The 17,807-nt window shown below is 35.2% G+C and overlaps 1 protein-coding gene across 4 annotated transcripts in view; it reads right to left on the bottom strand.

Moving 5' to 3' along the window:
• PRR16 (proline rich 16) overlaps nt 1-17,807 on the bottom strand; it is a 326,938-nt gene that overhangs the window by 101,417 nt on the left and 207,714 nt on the right. For 3 of the 4 annotated variants that reach the window (XM_003826704.5, XM_034960392.3, XM_063604604.1), the window contains one exon: nt 2,429-3,784. In XM_003826704.5, the coding sequence (XP_003826752.1) occupies nt 3,029-3,784 (756 nt within the window). In that variant the 3' untranslated portion in view covers nt 2,429-3,028. Of the gene's footprint in view, nt 1-2,428; nt 3,785-17,807 lie in introns of those variants that run through there. The other variant, XR_608483.5, reaches the window with a different exon arrangement.

Here is a 17,807-nt window from a genome sequence, read left to right as displayed (position 1 = left end):
TTAATTAATGATTACCATGCCTTTTGAAATATGTCCTATTTTTACAGTATGGATATTATCATATTATTTTATTTAAAATGAAATGTATTACCATTTTACATTTTGTGGAAACATCACCTTCAAAGGAGTATGAAGGCTGGCTCTGTGATAAACGCTATGTGTAAATAAAAGTGTTCAAATGCACATTGTTAACAAAACGTAGTTTCAAGTATTTGAGGAAAACATTTCTGTTTATGGTCTTTAGGAAGAGGAAATATGTACTATATTTTATGATGATTTAACGGATGATGTGTAGAGCTTGCACTTCAACATTTACATTTTGAAGCAATGTTGGCTGATTGCAAAAACTGTGCTGCCACTTATGACACTTTAATTACAAGTTTGCAGACAAATATTATGACGCTCTATGTTAATTGCTTTCTGTTTTACAAGTTTGTATATATGCAAAAATATAACTAAGTTCCAGTGAATGTGGCAATATTATCACTTGGGCAAGAAAACATATTGGCACAATATATTCCATGCATTAATAAAAAATGAAATAACATGGAGTAAATAAATTCAAAATAAGTCCTAAGAGTGCTGTAATCTAACATTAAATGTTGATTATAAATAAACTGTCATAAAAGAGTAAGGTCCTTATTAGCAAGGTCAAAACTATAACATTTGGGGGATGGTATTTAACTCACATTTCTAAGCCAGCAGTTAGTTAGTTATTTATGTGTTGAATAAAAACAAGTGTAGTTTTGGTATATGTCACCAATCACACAGAAAAATATGGTCTTTCATGGAGAAGCTTTGCCTATACTTAGAGAAAGAGAAATGGATTTGGAACACTGAGATTGTTTCTAGGTGTCTGGCTCAATATCCTTACTCAACCAGCTTGAACGATTAAATTTATTCATCTCGCTTTATCGCAAGGAAATTATCTGTTCTGTAGGTGATGTGTGGTTGCTAGAAAGCTCTACCTTGGGATCAGGCTTGGATCCCCGACATCAAAAAGTGTCACAGTCTTAAACTATAGGGTGATTATTAGGTCACAGTAACTGGTGGAAGAGGAAAGATGAGTTGAAGAAAGAAAACTGCATGTCTTCTACAACTGTTTATAATATTGAACGGTCTAGCTTTTGATAGACATGTGAAAGGAAGTAATTATTTAACCCTAGAAATATGATAAAACCCTGGCTTTATTTATATCAAGACTAAATGCATGCATTAAAAAGTTAAGAACACATTATTTTGGTATTTAATAAGTCTATAATTTACCTGGCTCATATCTATTAAACATATTAATAATACAGATAACAAATTTTAGATTATGGTCTTTCTTGATTATGGATCTATGTTTTGTAACTTTCTGATTAGTTTAAGTCGGATTATTTTGCTTTCATTATCTTCATGTCCAACACCTATGAAACATAACGCATGCTGAGTAAATATTTAACATGACATTCTGTTTTTTACTCATTTGATTGTTCCTTCAAAAAATAAGGCCTATTTTCTTTTTGTATTCCATCTAAAATATATAATCATTTTTAATAGGAAGCTGTCAAAAACACTATTCAAATTACCATGATCTAGCTTGAAAAAGGCAGGAAAGAAATACGATTGAAGGCTATCTGCCTGTGCAAAGATTACAGTTTTGAGATCAAAAGCCAACTATTCATAAAAGTCATTGGATTCCTTATCAAGTTATGCCATAAATACATTTCCACAAAAGATGACTCCCTCTACTCTTACCACTAATGAACCAATTTTGTTTTCAGGAACCTGTCCTCATCATAACTCTAGGGGAGAGAAACTCATTTCCAGCTCCAGGACAAAATATCACATCAGTTGAAATTAATAAAATTGGAAGTTAAATTTGGACCATGGGTGGGTAAAGTTTGTTAAGTTGGTAGATAAGACAGAAGAGGAGGATTTTTATTTGATGTTAGAAGGAAAGATTTCTTCTCTTTCTTTTAGAAGACAGCAACAGCCCATGGTATCTTTCAACTCTGAGGGGGAAAAACTTATGCCAAATGCTGAACACATCCTGATACCAGAAGCATTCAGATATCCCCCTATAATTCTCCTATAAATGTGGGTCCACTTGGGGAGGCAGAGAGCTTGCTAATGCAGGAGGCAAAACACCCTACAGCCTCAATATAATAGTTTAGGATACATCCTGGAAGAATGCTGAGTATGAGGAGGGCTTGGCAACATAGGGAGAGTTCAACAGAAGGCTCTTGAAGTACCAAATGGAAGTATAAAATATGTAGTGTGTAAATTTTGATTTAAGATGTGGAATATGATATTTCATTTAGAAAATTCTGATATACACTCACTGTAACTTCTCCAAACTCTGTCAGATTTGCTGCCCATATTGAGGAATGTTAAGTGAGATTAAATGAACCACTACTTCATTTTAATTCTGAGGAACATTTGCTTTTGTCATTATTTACTATTGTTTATTGATTTAACAATATTTCCACAGACCAAAGTATTTTATTACATATATAGCTGAGCATGTAATTCATAATTGTATAATATAGAAAATAAACTTCTTGGTATTGGCCTCAGCATTTAATAATGAAAAACTAGTGACAAACATCTTTAGAAAAAAATAATAAAATAGTCCTTCAGTATTAAAATTTCCTAGTAAAAAGCATTAGATCAAAGTTAAGAATATGACATGTTAATGCATAGATGACTTAGGCATAAATAAAATGAATCAAATCCCAGCTCTTATAGTAAATCAAAATAGGTGAAATCTGCAGGTTCACAGTTTGTCATAGGTCAATTGCAAAAACAATGCATCATTCATATTTTTCATCATTCTGAGGTTTTTAATGATACAACATTTAAAATAATGCATACCCAGGATATAAGCAATGTGCTGCATACTTACCAGGTGATTTTTATGCCACTTTGCTGAATGCAGGATTAATATATTTGGGCTTTTTATTGCTTGAGTAGAAAGTGCTCATTACTTATTTTATGTTTATAATATAGAAAATTAAAAAAACAATTTTTTTAATGGCATACATCACACGGTTGTAGTGGTTGACTTCCTCAAGATCGTCTTCTGTGGTTTTGGTGCAGTGGGAGGAGGCACAGTTGCAGGTCTGATAGGGGGGAAGCTGTTACTGTGGCTTATTCCCATTCCCCCATTTTCTAGTGGGAAAGGAGGGAGATGGGGTGTAGGAGGGAGGGGAGGGCCTTGGTGAGGAATCTTTCCTGGTGGGTGGACAGGTTCGCTGTGTAAGTGGACCTCCCTGTTTTTTATGTTATACCGGGTATCACAGTCAGGACAATAGCCATGGTACTGTACTTTTTCATTAAACCGAACTCGTTCTCGAGGCCCTGCCTGGGGACATCTGTCTTTTTCAGGTCTATGCATCAGAAGCTGGACTGGAGCCTTGTCCAAGTTACTGTTGGGTATGCAGCAGATATCTCCATTTGGAATTTTGTTAGGTCCACCTGGTAAGCCTCCATTTCGTAGAAGGGTGCCATTGGTTTTTACAGGATTGGCAGTTGGAACCACCCTTTTGGGGTCTTCACACTTCAGAGGTGTCAACCTTGGAGGAGGTGGTGGAGGGTTTGGCTTTCTCAGGACCGTGAGGATAGCAGATGGGTGTGCTGGGGGTTTAATAAGCGGTGCATTAGCCTGCACTTTGATCTTCTCTAGGCTGGAGGCTGTTGTGCCACTTGAGCTACTATTCAGCGTGTCCGTTTTGGAGCTGTCAGTCATCTCATCCTCCAGCTGTAGGTCAGAGGTCAAGGTGTCAATCTGGTCAACCACCTAGTGGAAAGGACAAGGTAATTGTTTTGAAGAATGACCCAAACAAAGTATACTAGAAACAATTTATTTTTGTCTAGGGGAAATCTGCTATGGAAGCTTTATCTGATATTGAACTGAACATTCCATTGCTGCTTGATGTTTTCAGTCAATAAATTTACAGAATAGTGACCATCACACAGAGGACCAACTGTATGATAATGTAATTTAACATGCTTAGAACATAACATATGATTTATATATACATTCTATTTCTGACTCTGATATACCCACCCATAAAATATGAAACCTGATGCAGGAATATAACTGATTTTTAAAAATAATCAGAGGGCATTTCCCTTCTGCTTAACATGCAGAAAGCTGTAGGAGAACATTGCTTCCAATCTTGAAATTTAAAAAAAAGATAATCTGCAAAATCATAAATTTTCTTGAGACCAACAGAGACTTGACCTCACAAGGCAACCAAATGAACTCAACTGTCGAGAGTTTCAAGCCCTCCGAGGATATACAGAAAACATCAACGTTCAACCTTTAGAAAATCACAGGAAAAAAGGCAGCAACCATCAGAGTGAATGAAGAAAGCAACTAAAACTTTGATGACTAATTAAAGGTTGAATATGTGCTATTATGACAATTTAGAATCCTTGGGAGTCTCAGACACAGTATCATCTGTACTCACTCATGGCCTCCTTTACACAGACGTCTCATGCTGAGAGGAGGAAAGAGATGGAAGAGAGCCCCTGGTGGGCACACAGGCACAAAACCCCATTTACTTCTCAGACTGTTCTCCCTTATAAAGCAGAACCTTTACTGGTGCAGTAGCAAGAAACCCTCCAACCTGTAAGACACAGGCAAAGATATTTTGCTTCTGAGAGAGGGTAGAAGCAAAAGCTGTCTCGCCTTGGAGAAAGGGAAAGAAAATTATTTGGGCCCAGGACCCTAAACTAATACAAAGCAGATGTTTACTATCACTGGATGAATGACAGGAAGTCACACCAGTCAAGGGCTACTACAGGTACCAGGCAGAGGAGCCAGGGACTCAGATAAGGCTGGCAGAGGCATCAGAGCATAAGACAGGTGGGAACCCACGTTAAGGAGAGAGGTTGTGAAGACAGGAACATTGAATGGAGGTATCTTAGACAATGCAGTTCTAAGGAGACTTTGGCAAGGATACTGGGGAGTCTGACATCTCCCATAACAGGGCTACCTTAGTGTCTCTGCCCTGTTCAGTCATTGGCTGGGAGCAGCAGTGTGGTCACTGCTCAAATGCTGACTTTCAGAGTACAGCATCAGGGTCCTCAGTCATTTACACTCTGCATTCAGAGGTCTTGGAGGCCATTCTCATAGCCACCATACATGCACTGTTATACATATATGAGAATGGAAAAGTTATGGGTTGTTTTAAAAATAATTTATGTAAGGAGACAGTTCCTTCATTTCACACATTTCCATCACATTTATTCCATATGGAGATTTTTCCCTCCTCTCTTACTTAGGTCTAAGTTTAATCAACTGTGAAGTTGGCTCTTTGTCACATGGTGGCAGGATTGGGCTCAAAATGAAAACACCAAAAGCATCTAGACGTTGGACAGGATATAGACTTTACTTCCTCCTCATGAGACTCTTAAGTGATTGATTCCACTAGGCAGGTAAAGGCCACCAGGGCTCAGTCTTTGGATGTCTCGAAGGCCTGCAAACTCAGCAGTTTCAAAACATTCAACAAATATAGTAAATTCAACAAATTTCTTCTAGTATTTTCTATTTTAGCAAATGACAGCACAAACCTCACATCTGAATAATCAGAAATCCAGAAACTCTATTTGATATCACCCTTTCACTCACCTTCTGGTCAGGAGAACAAGTCCTTCTATTTTAGCTCCTAAATAATGAATCTTAAATCCATTCACTTTCCTCCATTTTCACTTCTGTCATCCTACTCTGAGCCTCTATGATTTACTGTATGGACCATCTAAAGCCACTTTGCTTTTTTTCATTTCAGTAGTCTCAATGACTTTTTTGGGTTTTTTTTGAAGCAGAAGTGTGCTTTTGTTAACTCCCTGTTTAAATCCTTTCTGTGTCTGCTCATTTCTCCTGTGATAAAGATCAATTCTGAAAACAGACTTCAGGATTCTGCATAGTCTCACTTAATGGAATACTGGTGTTTATCAGCTGGCTCTTGGCAGTGTAAGGAAGTCTTCATTTGAAAGGTTTTGTGTAAAATTCCACTGTGGTTTATTTCAGGTTAGTCATGCGACATTACTGAACCTGAGGTTGGGAATAAATGTACAGTAGCATACAATTAAAAAGTGTACTATACATAAATAAACTCAGGAGCACAAATAATAGTGAACTGCAGTAAAATAATTAAAAATAACAGGGAACAATTAGAAAACCTTTGTTTTTAATGTAATTAGTTTAAGTTTATACACTTTCACTTTTTTTTTTTTTTTTTGAGACGGAGTGTCACACTGTCGCCCAGGCTGGAGTGCAGTGATGCGATCTCAGCTCACCGCAACCTCCATCTCCCAGGTTCAAGCAATTCTACCACCTCAGCCTCCCAAGTAGCTGGGATTACAGGCACCCACCACCACACCCACCTAATTTTTTGTATTTTTACAAAATACAAAAAGAGACGGGATTTCACTATGTTGGCCAGGCTGGTCTCAAACGCCTGACCTCATGATCCACTCGCTTCAGCCCAGTTTCACTTTTAATAACTGTTGTGTTTAACAACCAACCACCTCACAAAATTTTAAAAAAATATGATTGGTTTTTAGCTAGTATGAGTCAGTTCTAGTCATTGTCTCATGCTCCTAAATAACTCTCAGTCCTCAACTCTGTATTTCTGTTCCCAATCTCTCTGGTATTCTTTAGGCCCTCAAAATTGCTTGTCTGCTTCCTGCCACAGAATGTTTGCACAAACCATTATTTCTTCTTGAAATGCTCTTCCTTCTTCTCTTAGTCAGGTTAACTCTAACACATCCTTAAAATTTTTCCTATTGCATTCTAAAGGCCTAACATAACAACCGGTACTAATTAGGGGCTCAGCAAATATTTGTTAAGTAAATGCTCCGAGGGTTATTTCTTCAGTTTAAGTGTGAGCAAAAGCATTTTCTCTCCAATTTGATTCTTGGAAGTGGTTGTTATTTCAAAACTTATTCAGTTATTCTAGAAGAAAATGGGAAGGAAAGAATTTATCCATAAATGACCACCGAGTTGGTTGCATATTCTCAAGCTCTGTCTAGAAACTAAAATGAAAGGCTATCTAAAGAATGTGAGAGGTAGAGAGACAGTCTTGGCTCATGGGTCCTTGTCCTATTTCACCTGGAGGTTATCTACCCCACACATTTTATCATAGTAAATTCTGCAGCAAATGAGAGAAAACAGGTCTTTTAGGAGGGAAGTGAAGCTGATTTTCAGAGATGAATAAATGCCACCTCAGTTCCTGCTGGTTTTATGCTTCCTACCTGGTTTCAGTCTCTACGTTATTTCCCGAGTGTCTATAAAATTCCAAGAGAATAAAAAACAAACAAAACACTGCTTTCATGGAGCAGACAATCCATGAAAGGGCCTCACTTTGACTAGATCCTCAAACAAGTAATTTTAAAAGTGCAAGTAGCTCAAGCGCTCTGAAGAATATAAGATGTTATAAGAGAAGAGGAAGACCCCATCAGAAAGGTCAGTGAAGCATTCTGTAAGGATGAGTTGGAGCTTACTGGCAGAAGAGTGGTTCAAGCACACTACTCAGAAAAGAGCCTGATAAAGGTCCTCTGACAGAAGAGATCACCTGAGTGTGAGTGATTTAAAGACTGTTTTGGCTCAAGGGCACTGTGAGAGATGAGGTTGGATAGTTAGGTAGCAGCTATCCTGTGAGAGCCTTTGAGATGATATGATAAAGTACCACATATTTTTCTTTTAAAGAGTTGCAGAAGTGAGAGATGCAGTATTCAAACAGACAATGAATTAGTACTTTCAGAACTGAAGTGTCCTCTAAAGTACACAGAGTTTCAAACAAGAAAATATAAACAAACTCTCACTCAGACATACCACAGTGAAACCAGAAAACACTGAAAAGCAATGATAAAAGTTTTACAACCACAAAAAAGGGAACACCAAATATTTATAGAGTAACAAAAATTAGGCTGACAGATCTTCCCACAAGTAACAGTGGTCCCAAGAAAATTTAGAAATAGGTTCATACTGAAAAATAATTGGGAATGTTAATATAGTTTAACTGATATAGAAGTGAGAGAAATAGACATTTTTAGACAACAAAGACTGAGAGAGTATTGCTCTTATAGCTCAGTATTGAAAGTACTGATAAATGAAAATTCAGTGAAAGGTAAATAATCAGAAGGAAGAACTGGAATGCAAGAAGCATAGATAAACAAAGGCATTGGTAAACAAGTAAGTCAAGTTATGCATTGATTACAAAACATAATATATTAATGACTAATTTGGGACAGGGTAAGAAAAATGTGAAGCTAAATACTAGGAAAAAGAACATGTCTGTAGGACAATCAGAATTAAACTATTTAAGTTCATTGTCTTTGTTGTGTGTGTGAGGAAAATTATTATCTATCTGATACTGATTAACTTTATTAAGTCAAAAGTACATGTGTAAATTTTACAGAAACTATTGAAATAACAGATATAAAATTACCACTTCCAAAATAAATAAGAAATAAAAAGCGAGCAAAGGAAACTCAATAAATCTAACATGGCAGAAAATAAGAAATCTTAAAAAATGACAACAAAAAGCATCGTAAATGAAAGTCACTCTATACAATAGAATAAATGATGCCAATATATTTGCAATCACAAGAGTGTAAATAGATTAAAATAATGTATAAAAGTAGTGATTGCTGTCAAAAAGAGACACAGAAAGACAATATAAAGTTATAGAAATAAGATATTATCAGGCAAATATCCAGATGCAACCTAATGCAGCCATATTAATTCCAAGCACAGAACTTAGTCCAAATCTTTCTTAAGCAAAGCAACATATAGTATCTATACCAACTTAGGTGAATAAATAAAACATAATTTAGAGTTCATGTTCATGTGTACACACACATGAGTGGAAAAAAGATTATGAAGTAGCAATTCACATGAAGTGAACACAAATTTCCAAACACTAAAAACCACACACTCAGTCTTACTAGTAATTGAGGTCACGCAAACTTGAGAAAACAACATAACATTTCAAACTCAATGATTTGGTAAAAATGAAACAACCTGATAATCCCAATTGTTGGTGATGATATCTATAATTGGAACTTATGCATTGTCAGTGCAAATGTAAATTCAGTCAGTTCAGACAACTTTTAAAGAATATCTTATAAATTGAATAAGGTACACACTTTGTGGCAATTCTACTAGGAACACAGCCTCGAACGCCAGGGAAAGTCCAATAGATGTTCACAGGGTTGGAAATACACAAGGATATTCCTTGCAGGTTTTTCACTTTTGGTATAGCAAGAAATTGGAAACAACCTAAATATTAAGAAGTGACTGTGTTAGCAAATATAAAGTAGTTAAAATGAATTAACTAGTTCTATATGTATCAGCAGGGATAAATCTCAAAAACCTAATGTTGAATATTTTAAGAAATAATAAAAAGATATATTCAGTAGGTATATCTTGTTTATGCATACAAGCACAGGTAGTTTAGTTAATACCTGGAAATAAATAATACACATCAAATTCAGAGAAGGAGACAGGAACGAATGAGGGAAGGCATCAGCTACATAACATCAATATTTTGTTTCTTTTAAAAGGATATAAAGTCATGCTAAGAAAATGTTAACATCTGTTAAATAAATTTTATTGTGGATATTTAAGGTACACATGAGGTTATAAAATGCATATACAGTGAAGTGGTTTCTACAGTGGAACGAATGAGCATATCCATCATCTCACATAGTTACCCATTTCTCCCCAACAAGAGCAGCTATAATCTACTAATTTAGCAAAAATCCTGAATACAATACAATATTATTAACTATAGCCCTTATATTGTACATTAAATCTTTCAATGTGTTCATCCTACATATTTGCTATTTCGTATCCTTTGACCTACATTTCCCCATTCCCTGTCCCCCAACTCAGACCATGGTAACCACTGATTTTGTTGTTTTTGTTGTTGTTGTTTTAGATTCCATATATAAGTAAGATCATGCAATATTTTTCTTTCTGTATCTGGCTTATTTCATTTAGCATAATGTCGTTCAAGTCCATCAGTGTGTGGCAAAGGGCAGGGTTTCTTCCCCTTTCTCTTAAGGTTGAATAGTAAATATCTAACATTAGCTAAATATATTTAGAAAGAAATAAAATAAGTAAATCTTACAGATGCTATGTGGAAAACATACTGAAGGGTGCTGCATTTTATTTACTTAACCAATTAGATTTTATTACAGCCAAGTGAGAAGTAAATAAATCACCTAGAAAAGGAATCCACTATATCCTTATAATTGCACATCTCTGTTTTGCTTAAGGTATTTCAAAGTATGAAATTGCACCTAAAGGAATAGTAACCACAGGCATGATAGAAATTAAAGATAAAACAAAATGAGAGAAAGTAGGACTGAAGGGATAGATTTTTTGCAGACATTTGGAGGTGAGAAGATAGCATGGCATCAATCATAAATCTAGGAACATCCACAACTAAACATCAGGTATCTAGAAAAAAATGTATCTCAAACTTGAAATTGAGTCGTTTGTCCAAATAATTGTGGTTATTTGGGTCTGTCGAGGACTTTGTTAATCACAGTGAAACAAAGAGAGTTTTAAAACAAGGATAATGGCAGATGTTGTGAGGTTTTTTAAACCATGTATACAAGGAAGCTGTAGTAGACTGTGGAATAATTAAGAATAGTGATAAATATGAGTTAGGAATCACAATATTTTCAATATTTCAATATTTCAATCTCAATATTTTCACATATGGATAAATATATCTAATTTCAAAACAGAAAAGCAGATTAAGAAGAAATTAAATAATTATATAATCTAAGTTATTTGTGGAAATCCAAATTCAGTTTATATTACTTCTATAAATCTTAAACTGCAATGAATAAAGGTAATGGCACCATAGAGGTGTCATTAGAGTGGAATTCAGATGTCCTAGCTACAGCAATTAGATAAGAGAAAGAAATAAAGGGAATCCAAATTGGAAAATAAGAAGTTAAATTATCTTTATTTGCAGATGATATGATCTTATATTTAGAAAAGACTAGAAACTCCATCAAAACACTATTAGAATTGGTAAACAAATTCAGCAAAGTAGCAAGATAAAAAAACTACTAGTAGATCCTTTTCCTAAGCTCCTACTCTGCTTTGTCCTTTTATTACTACAATTGCCTTAATGTATTGGGACTGTCTATTTATGCGTATTCCCCTCAGAACATATAAGCATGTGTTTCCATCTTTTATCCCTGGCAGAGAGCACAGTGACTGCACATAGTAAGAATTCACGAAGAATTTGCCTAGTGAGGTAATTGAATAAATGTAGATACTATGGAAAAAGTCATTTGTTGCCTTTATTTCCATCCTACCCCAGCTTTCCATGGTTGGGTCTGATTTTCAACATCTTTAATCCCTGCAATCCCAGATGGCCCAGAAAGACACATAAAAATGGATTAGACAGAGAAAAATACAGAATTGGTGAGACTTGGTGAGCTCTCTTCCTATTTTGCCTAACTCGTAAAGCCTTGCTCCAAAGCTTGACATAAAAAGCAGTTTACAGCTTAATCCCAGCACTTTGGGAGGCCGAGGCAGGCGGATCACCGGGTCAGGAGATCGACACCATCCTGGCTAACACGGTGAAACCTCGTCTCTACTAAAAATACAAAAAATTAGCCAGGCGTGGTGGCCGGCGCCTGTTGTCCCAGCTATTCGGGAGGCTGAGGCAGGAGAATGGCGTGAACCCAGGAGGCGGAGCTTGCAGTGAGCCGAGATGGCGCCACTGAACTCCAGCCTGGGCGACAGAGCGAGACTCCATCTCAAAAAAAAAAAAAAAGAAAAGAAAAAAGAAAAAGAAAAAGAAAAAGCAGTTTAGTCCAACTCCAAAACAACTAAGAGAGTTTAAGTATATACTTTTCTTCAAATAAATTTTCATATAGCACTAAGTGCATTTAGAACCTAAATCTTACTTATCTTTTTTAATTAAAAAAAATTCAATTGCCTTAAGAACAAAACAAAATGACAACCTCTTTCAATTTGAGTGAATCTTTAGCTCCTCCTTGTCAAAATTTTCAACCACAAGAATTTGCAATAACAAACTTAATGGAGAGAAAAAAGGAACTTAACCCTGACGGAAACCTTTCCAAGAAGATTTATAGATTCCTGTAAGATCTTTAAGATTGACTTAGAAAAACAATCACAATTTAAATATGGTGGCATTATCAGCAAAGAACTGAAAAGAGAAATTAATGGGAGCTATAGGAATTTCTAACAAGAGAAGAAGACCGGTAAATACACTACCTTCCCATAACTATTTGACCTTTCTCAGTAGCTGAGTCCAAATGCTGGTCGGTAAAAGAACTGTGTCCAACACGGGCATAATATATAGGATAGCAACTGACATACCCTCCTCTGGAAGAGCCCTCATATAAGCCTAACAGAGGCGAGGCAGGAAGTAGTGAAGTCAACAGTGAGGATATTCCAGCAAGGACACAGTAGGGCCACTTTGCCCTGAGTTCATAGTCATCGCAAACACACTTCATATAAAATGTTAAAAATCTCTACCCACCTATCCTAATGATCTACTGACAGGATGAAAATAAGCACTTCATTATACAGCCTACAACTTCGTGTTCTGCTGCTAGATCACAGTATTTCTGATAGACTGTATATGACTTGATATGTGTGAATAAACACTGTGATTATCTTCTGAAAGGTAAAATTATATTGAATTCTACTTGTGTTAGAAACAATGTAATAAATGGAAACATTTAAATTATATCACAATTTGGCTAACTTCTCTTTGGTATTTATTTATTTAGAAGAATCTATAAAAACCTTAAAAATTAGGAGTGACTCGGGCCTCTTTTGACTTCTGAAAATGTCCAATGTCCATTATGAAAAAGTCGCTCAGGGGAACTTCACTAAATGCTTTTTTCCAAAGGGAAGACTAGAACTGCATTGGGTTCCTGGGCCTGTCTCTGGACTTCTAGAGGAATCATATTTCGTTAACAATATTATTGTTTCTTAGAGATGAGGCCAATCGGATCCTGACATAGTTCCACATTGTTCTTAAGTTCTCCTTATCACCTAAAGCAATTAAGCATGTCTGTCTTTGCTGTCTGAAACATCTCAAGCACCATAATTGTATTATTTAACTCTTTCTTTTTTTCCTTGATATATTTGAAAAAGCATACATATATACATACATATATATATATATATATATATATAAAATAAACATAATCCAGAGTAAGTTAGACGATCTTGATGTTGTTAGAGACCCAAGGTCTAACTTTCTGCTCTGCTATACCAAGGGGGTGGGCTCCATTTTCATGTCCAAATTCAGGAATGGGGCCCTGCCTTCACTTATACATTTCAAAAGGTAGAATGAAATAGGGTGGGGAAGTCATAACTACTCTTTTTTAAGGAGATGTTTTAGGAGCAATACATTTTATTTGCTTACATCTCACCAGTCAAAATAAAGTCATCTTGATACATGGATACTGGGGAATGTAGACCTTTATCTGGGATATGGTTCTTCTACAAAATTAAGAAGAAAGGATATTCCAAAGCAACAAGCTTTCTCTGAAAGAGATACTAAAACAAACAGTGACAATAAAATACACACACCCACACAGAGGCACATATCTAATCATACTGTCAGAAAGTAAATATGGAGGATATATACTTAAAAATTTTTATGAAATTTTTTTTTGCAAGTTTTTTTTGGAAACAGAGTAAGGTGGATTTTTGGGAGGTGTTGTGTTGTTTCCTTTTATAATATGCATATAAGTGGCAACTTACATCCTGTTATCTGGAAATAAACTAGATTTTAAAATAGACAACAATCATTATTCATAGTTGAGCCTAATAAATTAAGTATTTAATACCTAATAATATTTTTGGTCAAAAGCAAGTAAAACTATAATGCAGTTTGTCTTATTTTTCTGTGTGTTCAATTGGATTCAATTATAATTTATTGTGCAAGTACTATTCATCTGGTAATATGTAAGACATTGAAGATAAAAAATAAGTTTCTAGTTTAAATGAGACTGACCATATGTACTTCATGTCTTCCTCCTCAGATCATCTTTAAATGAGAGTAAAGAAGTAAGAATAGTAATAAACTCAGGAAACTTTCAGAGAAAAGTGAAATCTAACCAGATACTTTTATAAATATACAGATGAGTTAATAAAAAGGTGGAAAAAGTACTGATGAAGTCCCAGAAGGATTTCAAATTTGAAAGTGGAATACAGAAAAAAGTGGAAGTGAGAAGTAATACAAAAGTTAGAGTGGGGCATTGTTGAATCACTGTATTTAACAAGAACACATTGTGTCTAATGGCCCCACACTCTTTCACATACAACACGATTGGCAACATAGTAACAGCTAATAACCTTAAAAAAAAACTGAAATCCTTGCTATAAGAATATGGAACAATGTCACTGGATAAGAATGCTCTGAGTACGGGTTAACAGCAGCTCTGAATAAAGCTCTCCATTTTTTTCATTGGGAAAGTCAGGAAGATGGAGTCGCAGTATCCAGCCATTTGCTCTTGCTCCATATGTGGGAAGATTCTAAAACATCTATAAGAACATATGACTAAGTATCATGAGATTTTTGAAATAAGCAACAACACAAAACAGAAAGACCAAAATGAATGAATTGATCAATGTTAAAGATGAAGCTGCCATTATTAGTGAACTAAATAGAACTTTGTATTAAGTCTAATTCATCTATTTAGAGATGCTTGAAAATGTACTGCAGTTATAAAATAATAACACATATGTTAAAAAAAGCAATAAAATAAAAAAATTGGAATATAAAACAAATGTTAAATTTAAAAAATATTAATGGCTTAAAGATAAAAATAAAATCTTAGAAATATTATTAAATATAAAGCAAAAATACATTTTAAAAATACAAGAAAAAAGTTAAAAGACATAGAGCAAAAAGATCAATATTGGAGCTTCAAAAACTGATTAAGGAGTTCCAGAAACAGAAAAAGAGAAAATGTGAGATGGTAATAATAAAATAAATAATGGAAGAATAAAAATTTCATGGTTGACAACAGAAATGCAGCTTCAAATGTAAAGGGCCAACTGAGTGCTGATGAGAATGAATGAAAAATAAAGAAAAGTCAATTTCAAGACACTCAGAAAAAAATACAAATCACATGATCAATACAGTTCCCTCAGGAGGAATAGACAGTGAAAGACATTTTGCTACTAACTTCAAAAGTTCCAGAACAAATTATTTCAACCCCAATTTTAATTCCTGGCTAAATTAATAATCTTTTGTAAAAGTAAATTAAAATATTTTTAGCTATTAAGGACAAAGACACTTACTTCCTTCACATCCATTCTTTAAAAGTTAATTAACGAGATATTCTGGCACAATAAAAATGGAATCTGAGAAAGAAGAGATGCATAGGATCCAAGGAACATTACATGTAACCCAGCCTTTTTTGGAGGGGGGGCAGGGGGGCAGAGACAACAGCATATACAGCGGCATGCAGGTATGAAGGACAATTTTTTTCTATATTGGTAAAAAATAAAGTAGGTAGATGGCATATCAGTACCACACATGGCCGAAAAAGCAGTTAAGAGGTTGCAGGAGGCCCTGTAGCGTCAACATGTAAGAGTTTAGATATTAGTTGAAACTTTAAAGCTCAATTTCCAAAAGATGTGTTCTTACAGCATTGATTTAAAAAATGTAGGAAGTATTTGTACATAGACTGTAGATGAATGCACATGTTTTAGTAGTTTTTTTTTTTTTTCTTTGAGAAAGGGTCTCACTCTGTTGCCAGGCTGGAGTGCAGTGGTGCAATCTCGGCTCACTGTAGCCACCGCCTCCCAGGTTGAAGTGATTCTCCTGCCTCAACCTCCTGAGTAGTTGGGATTACAGGCATGTGCCACCGTGCCGGGCTAATTTTTTTTTATTTTTTATTATTATTTTTTTTAGATATGGGTTTTTGCTATGTTGCACAGGCTGGTCTCAAACACCTGAGCTCAAGCAATCCACCCACCTCATTCTCCCAAAGTGCTGGGATTATCGGCATGAGCCATTGTGCCTGGCCTAGTACGTTCATGTTTTAAGTCTAATTATTTTATAGCCATAGCATAGATAGTATATAGACAGCCCATATCTAAATATAAAATTCCACTCTAGATAAGATTTGTGTAAAAATGTTAACAGACACTTGTAGCCTTGAAAAATTACACAAGATTCAGGAGTTTATGTTAATTGAAACACCAAATGATGTAAAAATTTTAACTCTATAATTTGTAAAACAAGATGTTTATGCGCTTTTTAAAGACCCATAAAATAAGACCAAAGTACCTGGTTTCATTTAATTCATTTTGTCATACAACCATAAGCATTTGTGAGCTGCACTTGAAATACATAGAAATGCCCGAAATCATCATGCACCACTTCTAACTTCTAATTGGCACATGCCAAAATGCTATTTAGGAAAAAGACACATAAAACAAGTACTAAGGGAGAAAGTGATACTAAAGCATCACATAGTTCCATATAGTTAAATGTATTGCATGTTATAGTCACTACATGTAATTCTCACATTTACTTGTCTGTAAGTTTTAGTAAATGAGGTTTTTACTTTTTTTCCTTTGTAACAAACATTATCCACAGATTATAATGGCTGAAATGTCATTACTAACTTTAATTCCTGTTTTCATCACCTAACTTGTGATTTTAACAGACGCATGCCTCTACTGAGGCTTCCTGTAAAGTGTGGCAAACGAAACATCCTTCATCACAATTGCTTTAGTAACCTAATAGATGTACAAGATGCAACTAGTTGCATTTTGTGTGTATACACTTCAAAATGATTCTATTATGTTAATCATGTTCAGAAAGAAAATGTAACTCAAGATAATGGAACTGTAAACTTTAACACAAGCTTATAGCTTTCAATATCTATAATCTCTTTTCGTATTTGTGAAGTATGAATTAAACAAATCCTCAAGTTGTCTAGTTTAATTTTCCCTATAGATGTTAAACTAGCTCAATAAAAAAATATTCTGCAAGCATCACAGTAATGTAATAAGAGTATGCTGTATCCAATCCACTCTTTCTTCCAATCAATCCATTCTTTGCCTTGCAGTTACAGAAGACTTTCTTTAAATATGTATCTATTACACACACACACACACACACACATATATATCTATAATATAAATTATTAAAAGCCTTTAATTAATTTTCAATTGCGTTTAAGAAAAAGACGAAATACTTAATAAAGCTACAATACTCCCAGGATCCAGGTCCTGCCATCCACACCAGGATGCTCCTGTGCCACCCATCCTCACTCCACACTCTTTTCCCTTCTCTTAGTGCTTAGAAGATGCTAAGTTCCTGCCTGTGGGTTCTTATATAAGGCATTCTCTACTTAGGACTAGTTCCTCTGTTTCCCCCGACAACACACACACACACACACACACACACACACACAGACCCCTCACCTGCCCTTCAAGAATTAGCCCCTGTATCTCCTCAAGGCACTCTTCCCGATTGCCTTCAAGTCCTGTTATGCAGCCCTAGAGCTCCTGTCCGTGTGCTTCACACCTTGTGCCACTTAGTGATCCAGTGATTCATTGTGTAATTAGCCCCTTAAGGTTTGTCTCCTTGGCAAGACTGTAACCTCCCAAAGGGCAGGAAATCCTGTGCATTTATGTCTAGAATAAGAATATATGTTGAATGAATGAACAATAAACATATAAGAATCAAAGGAAAAGTCTTACAACAAAGTGTTTTTATATTAGATTCTTATTGCTTACATTTTGTGCTTGATTATAAACTTTTGAAGTAATAAAT

This window comes from Pan paniscus, chromosome 4, assembly GCF_029289425.2.
Source record: "Pan paniscus chromosome 4, NHGRI_mPanPan1-v2.0_pri, whole genome shotgun sequence".
In the NCBI taxonomy this organism is placed as follows: domain Eukaryota; kingdom Metazoa; phylum Chordata; class Mammalia; order Primates; family Hominidae; genus Pan; species Pan paniscus.
This window is presented reverse-complemented; position numbering and strand designations above follow the sequence as displayed.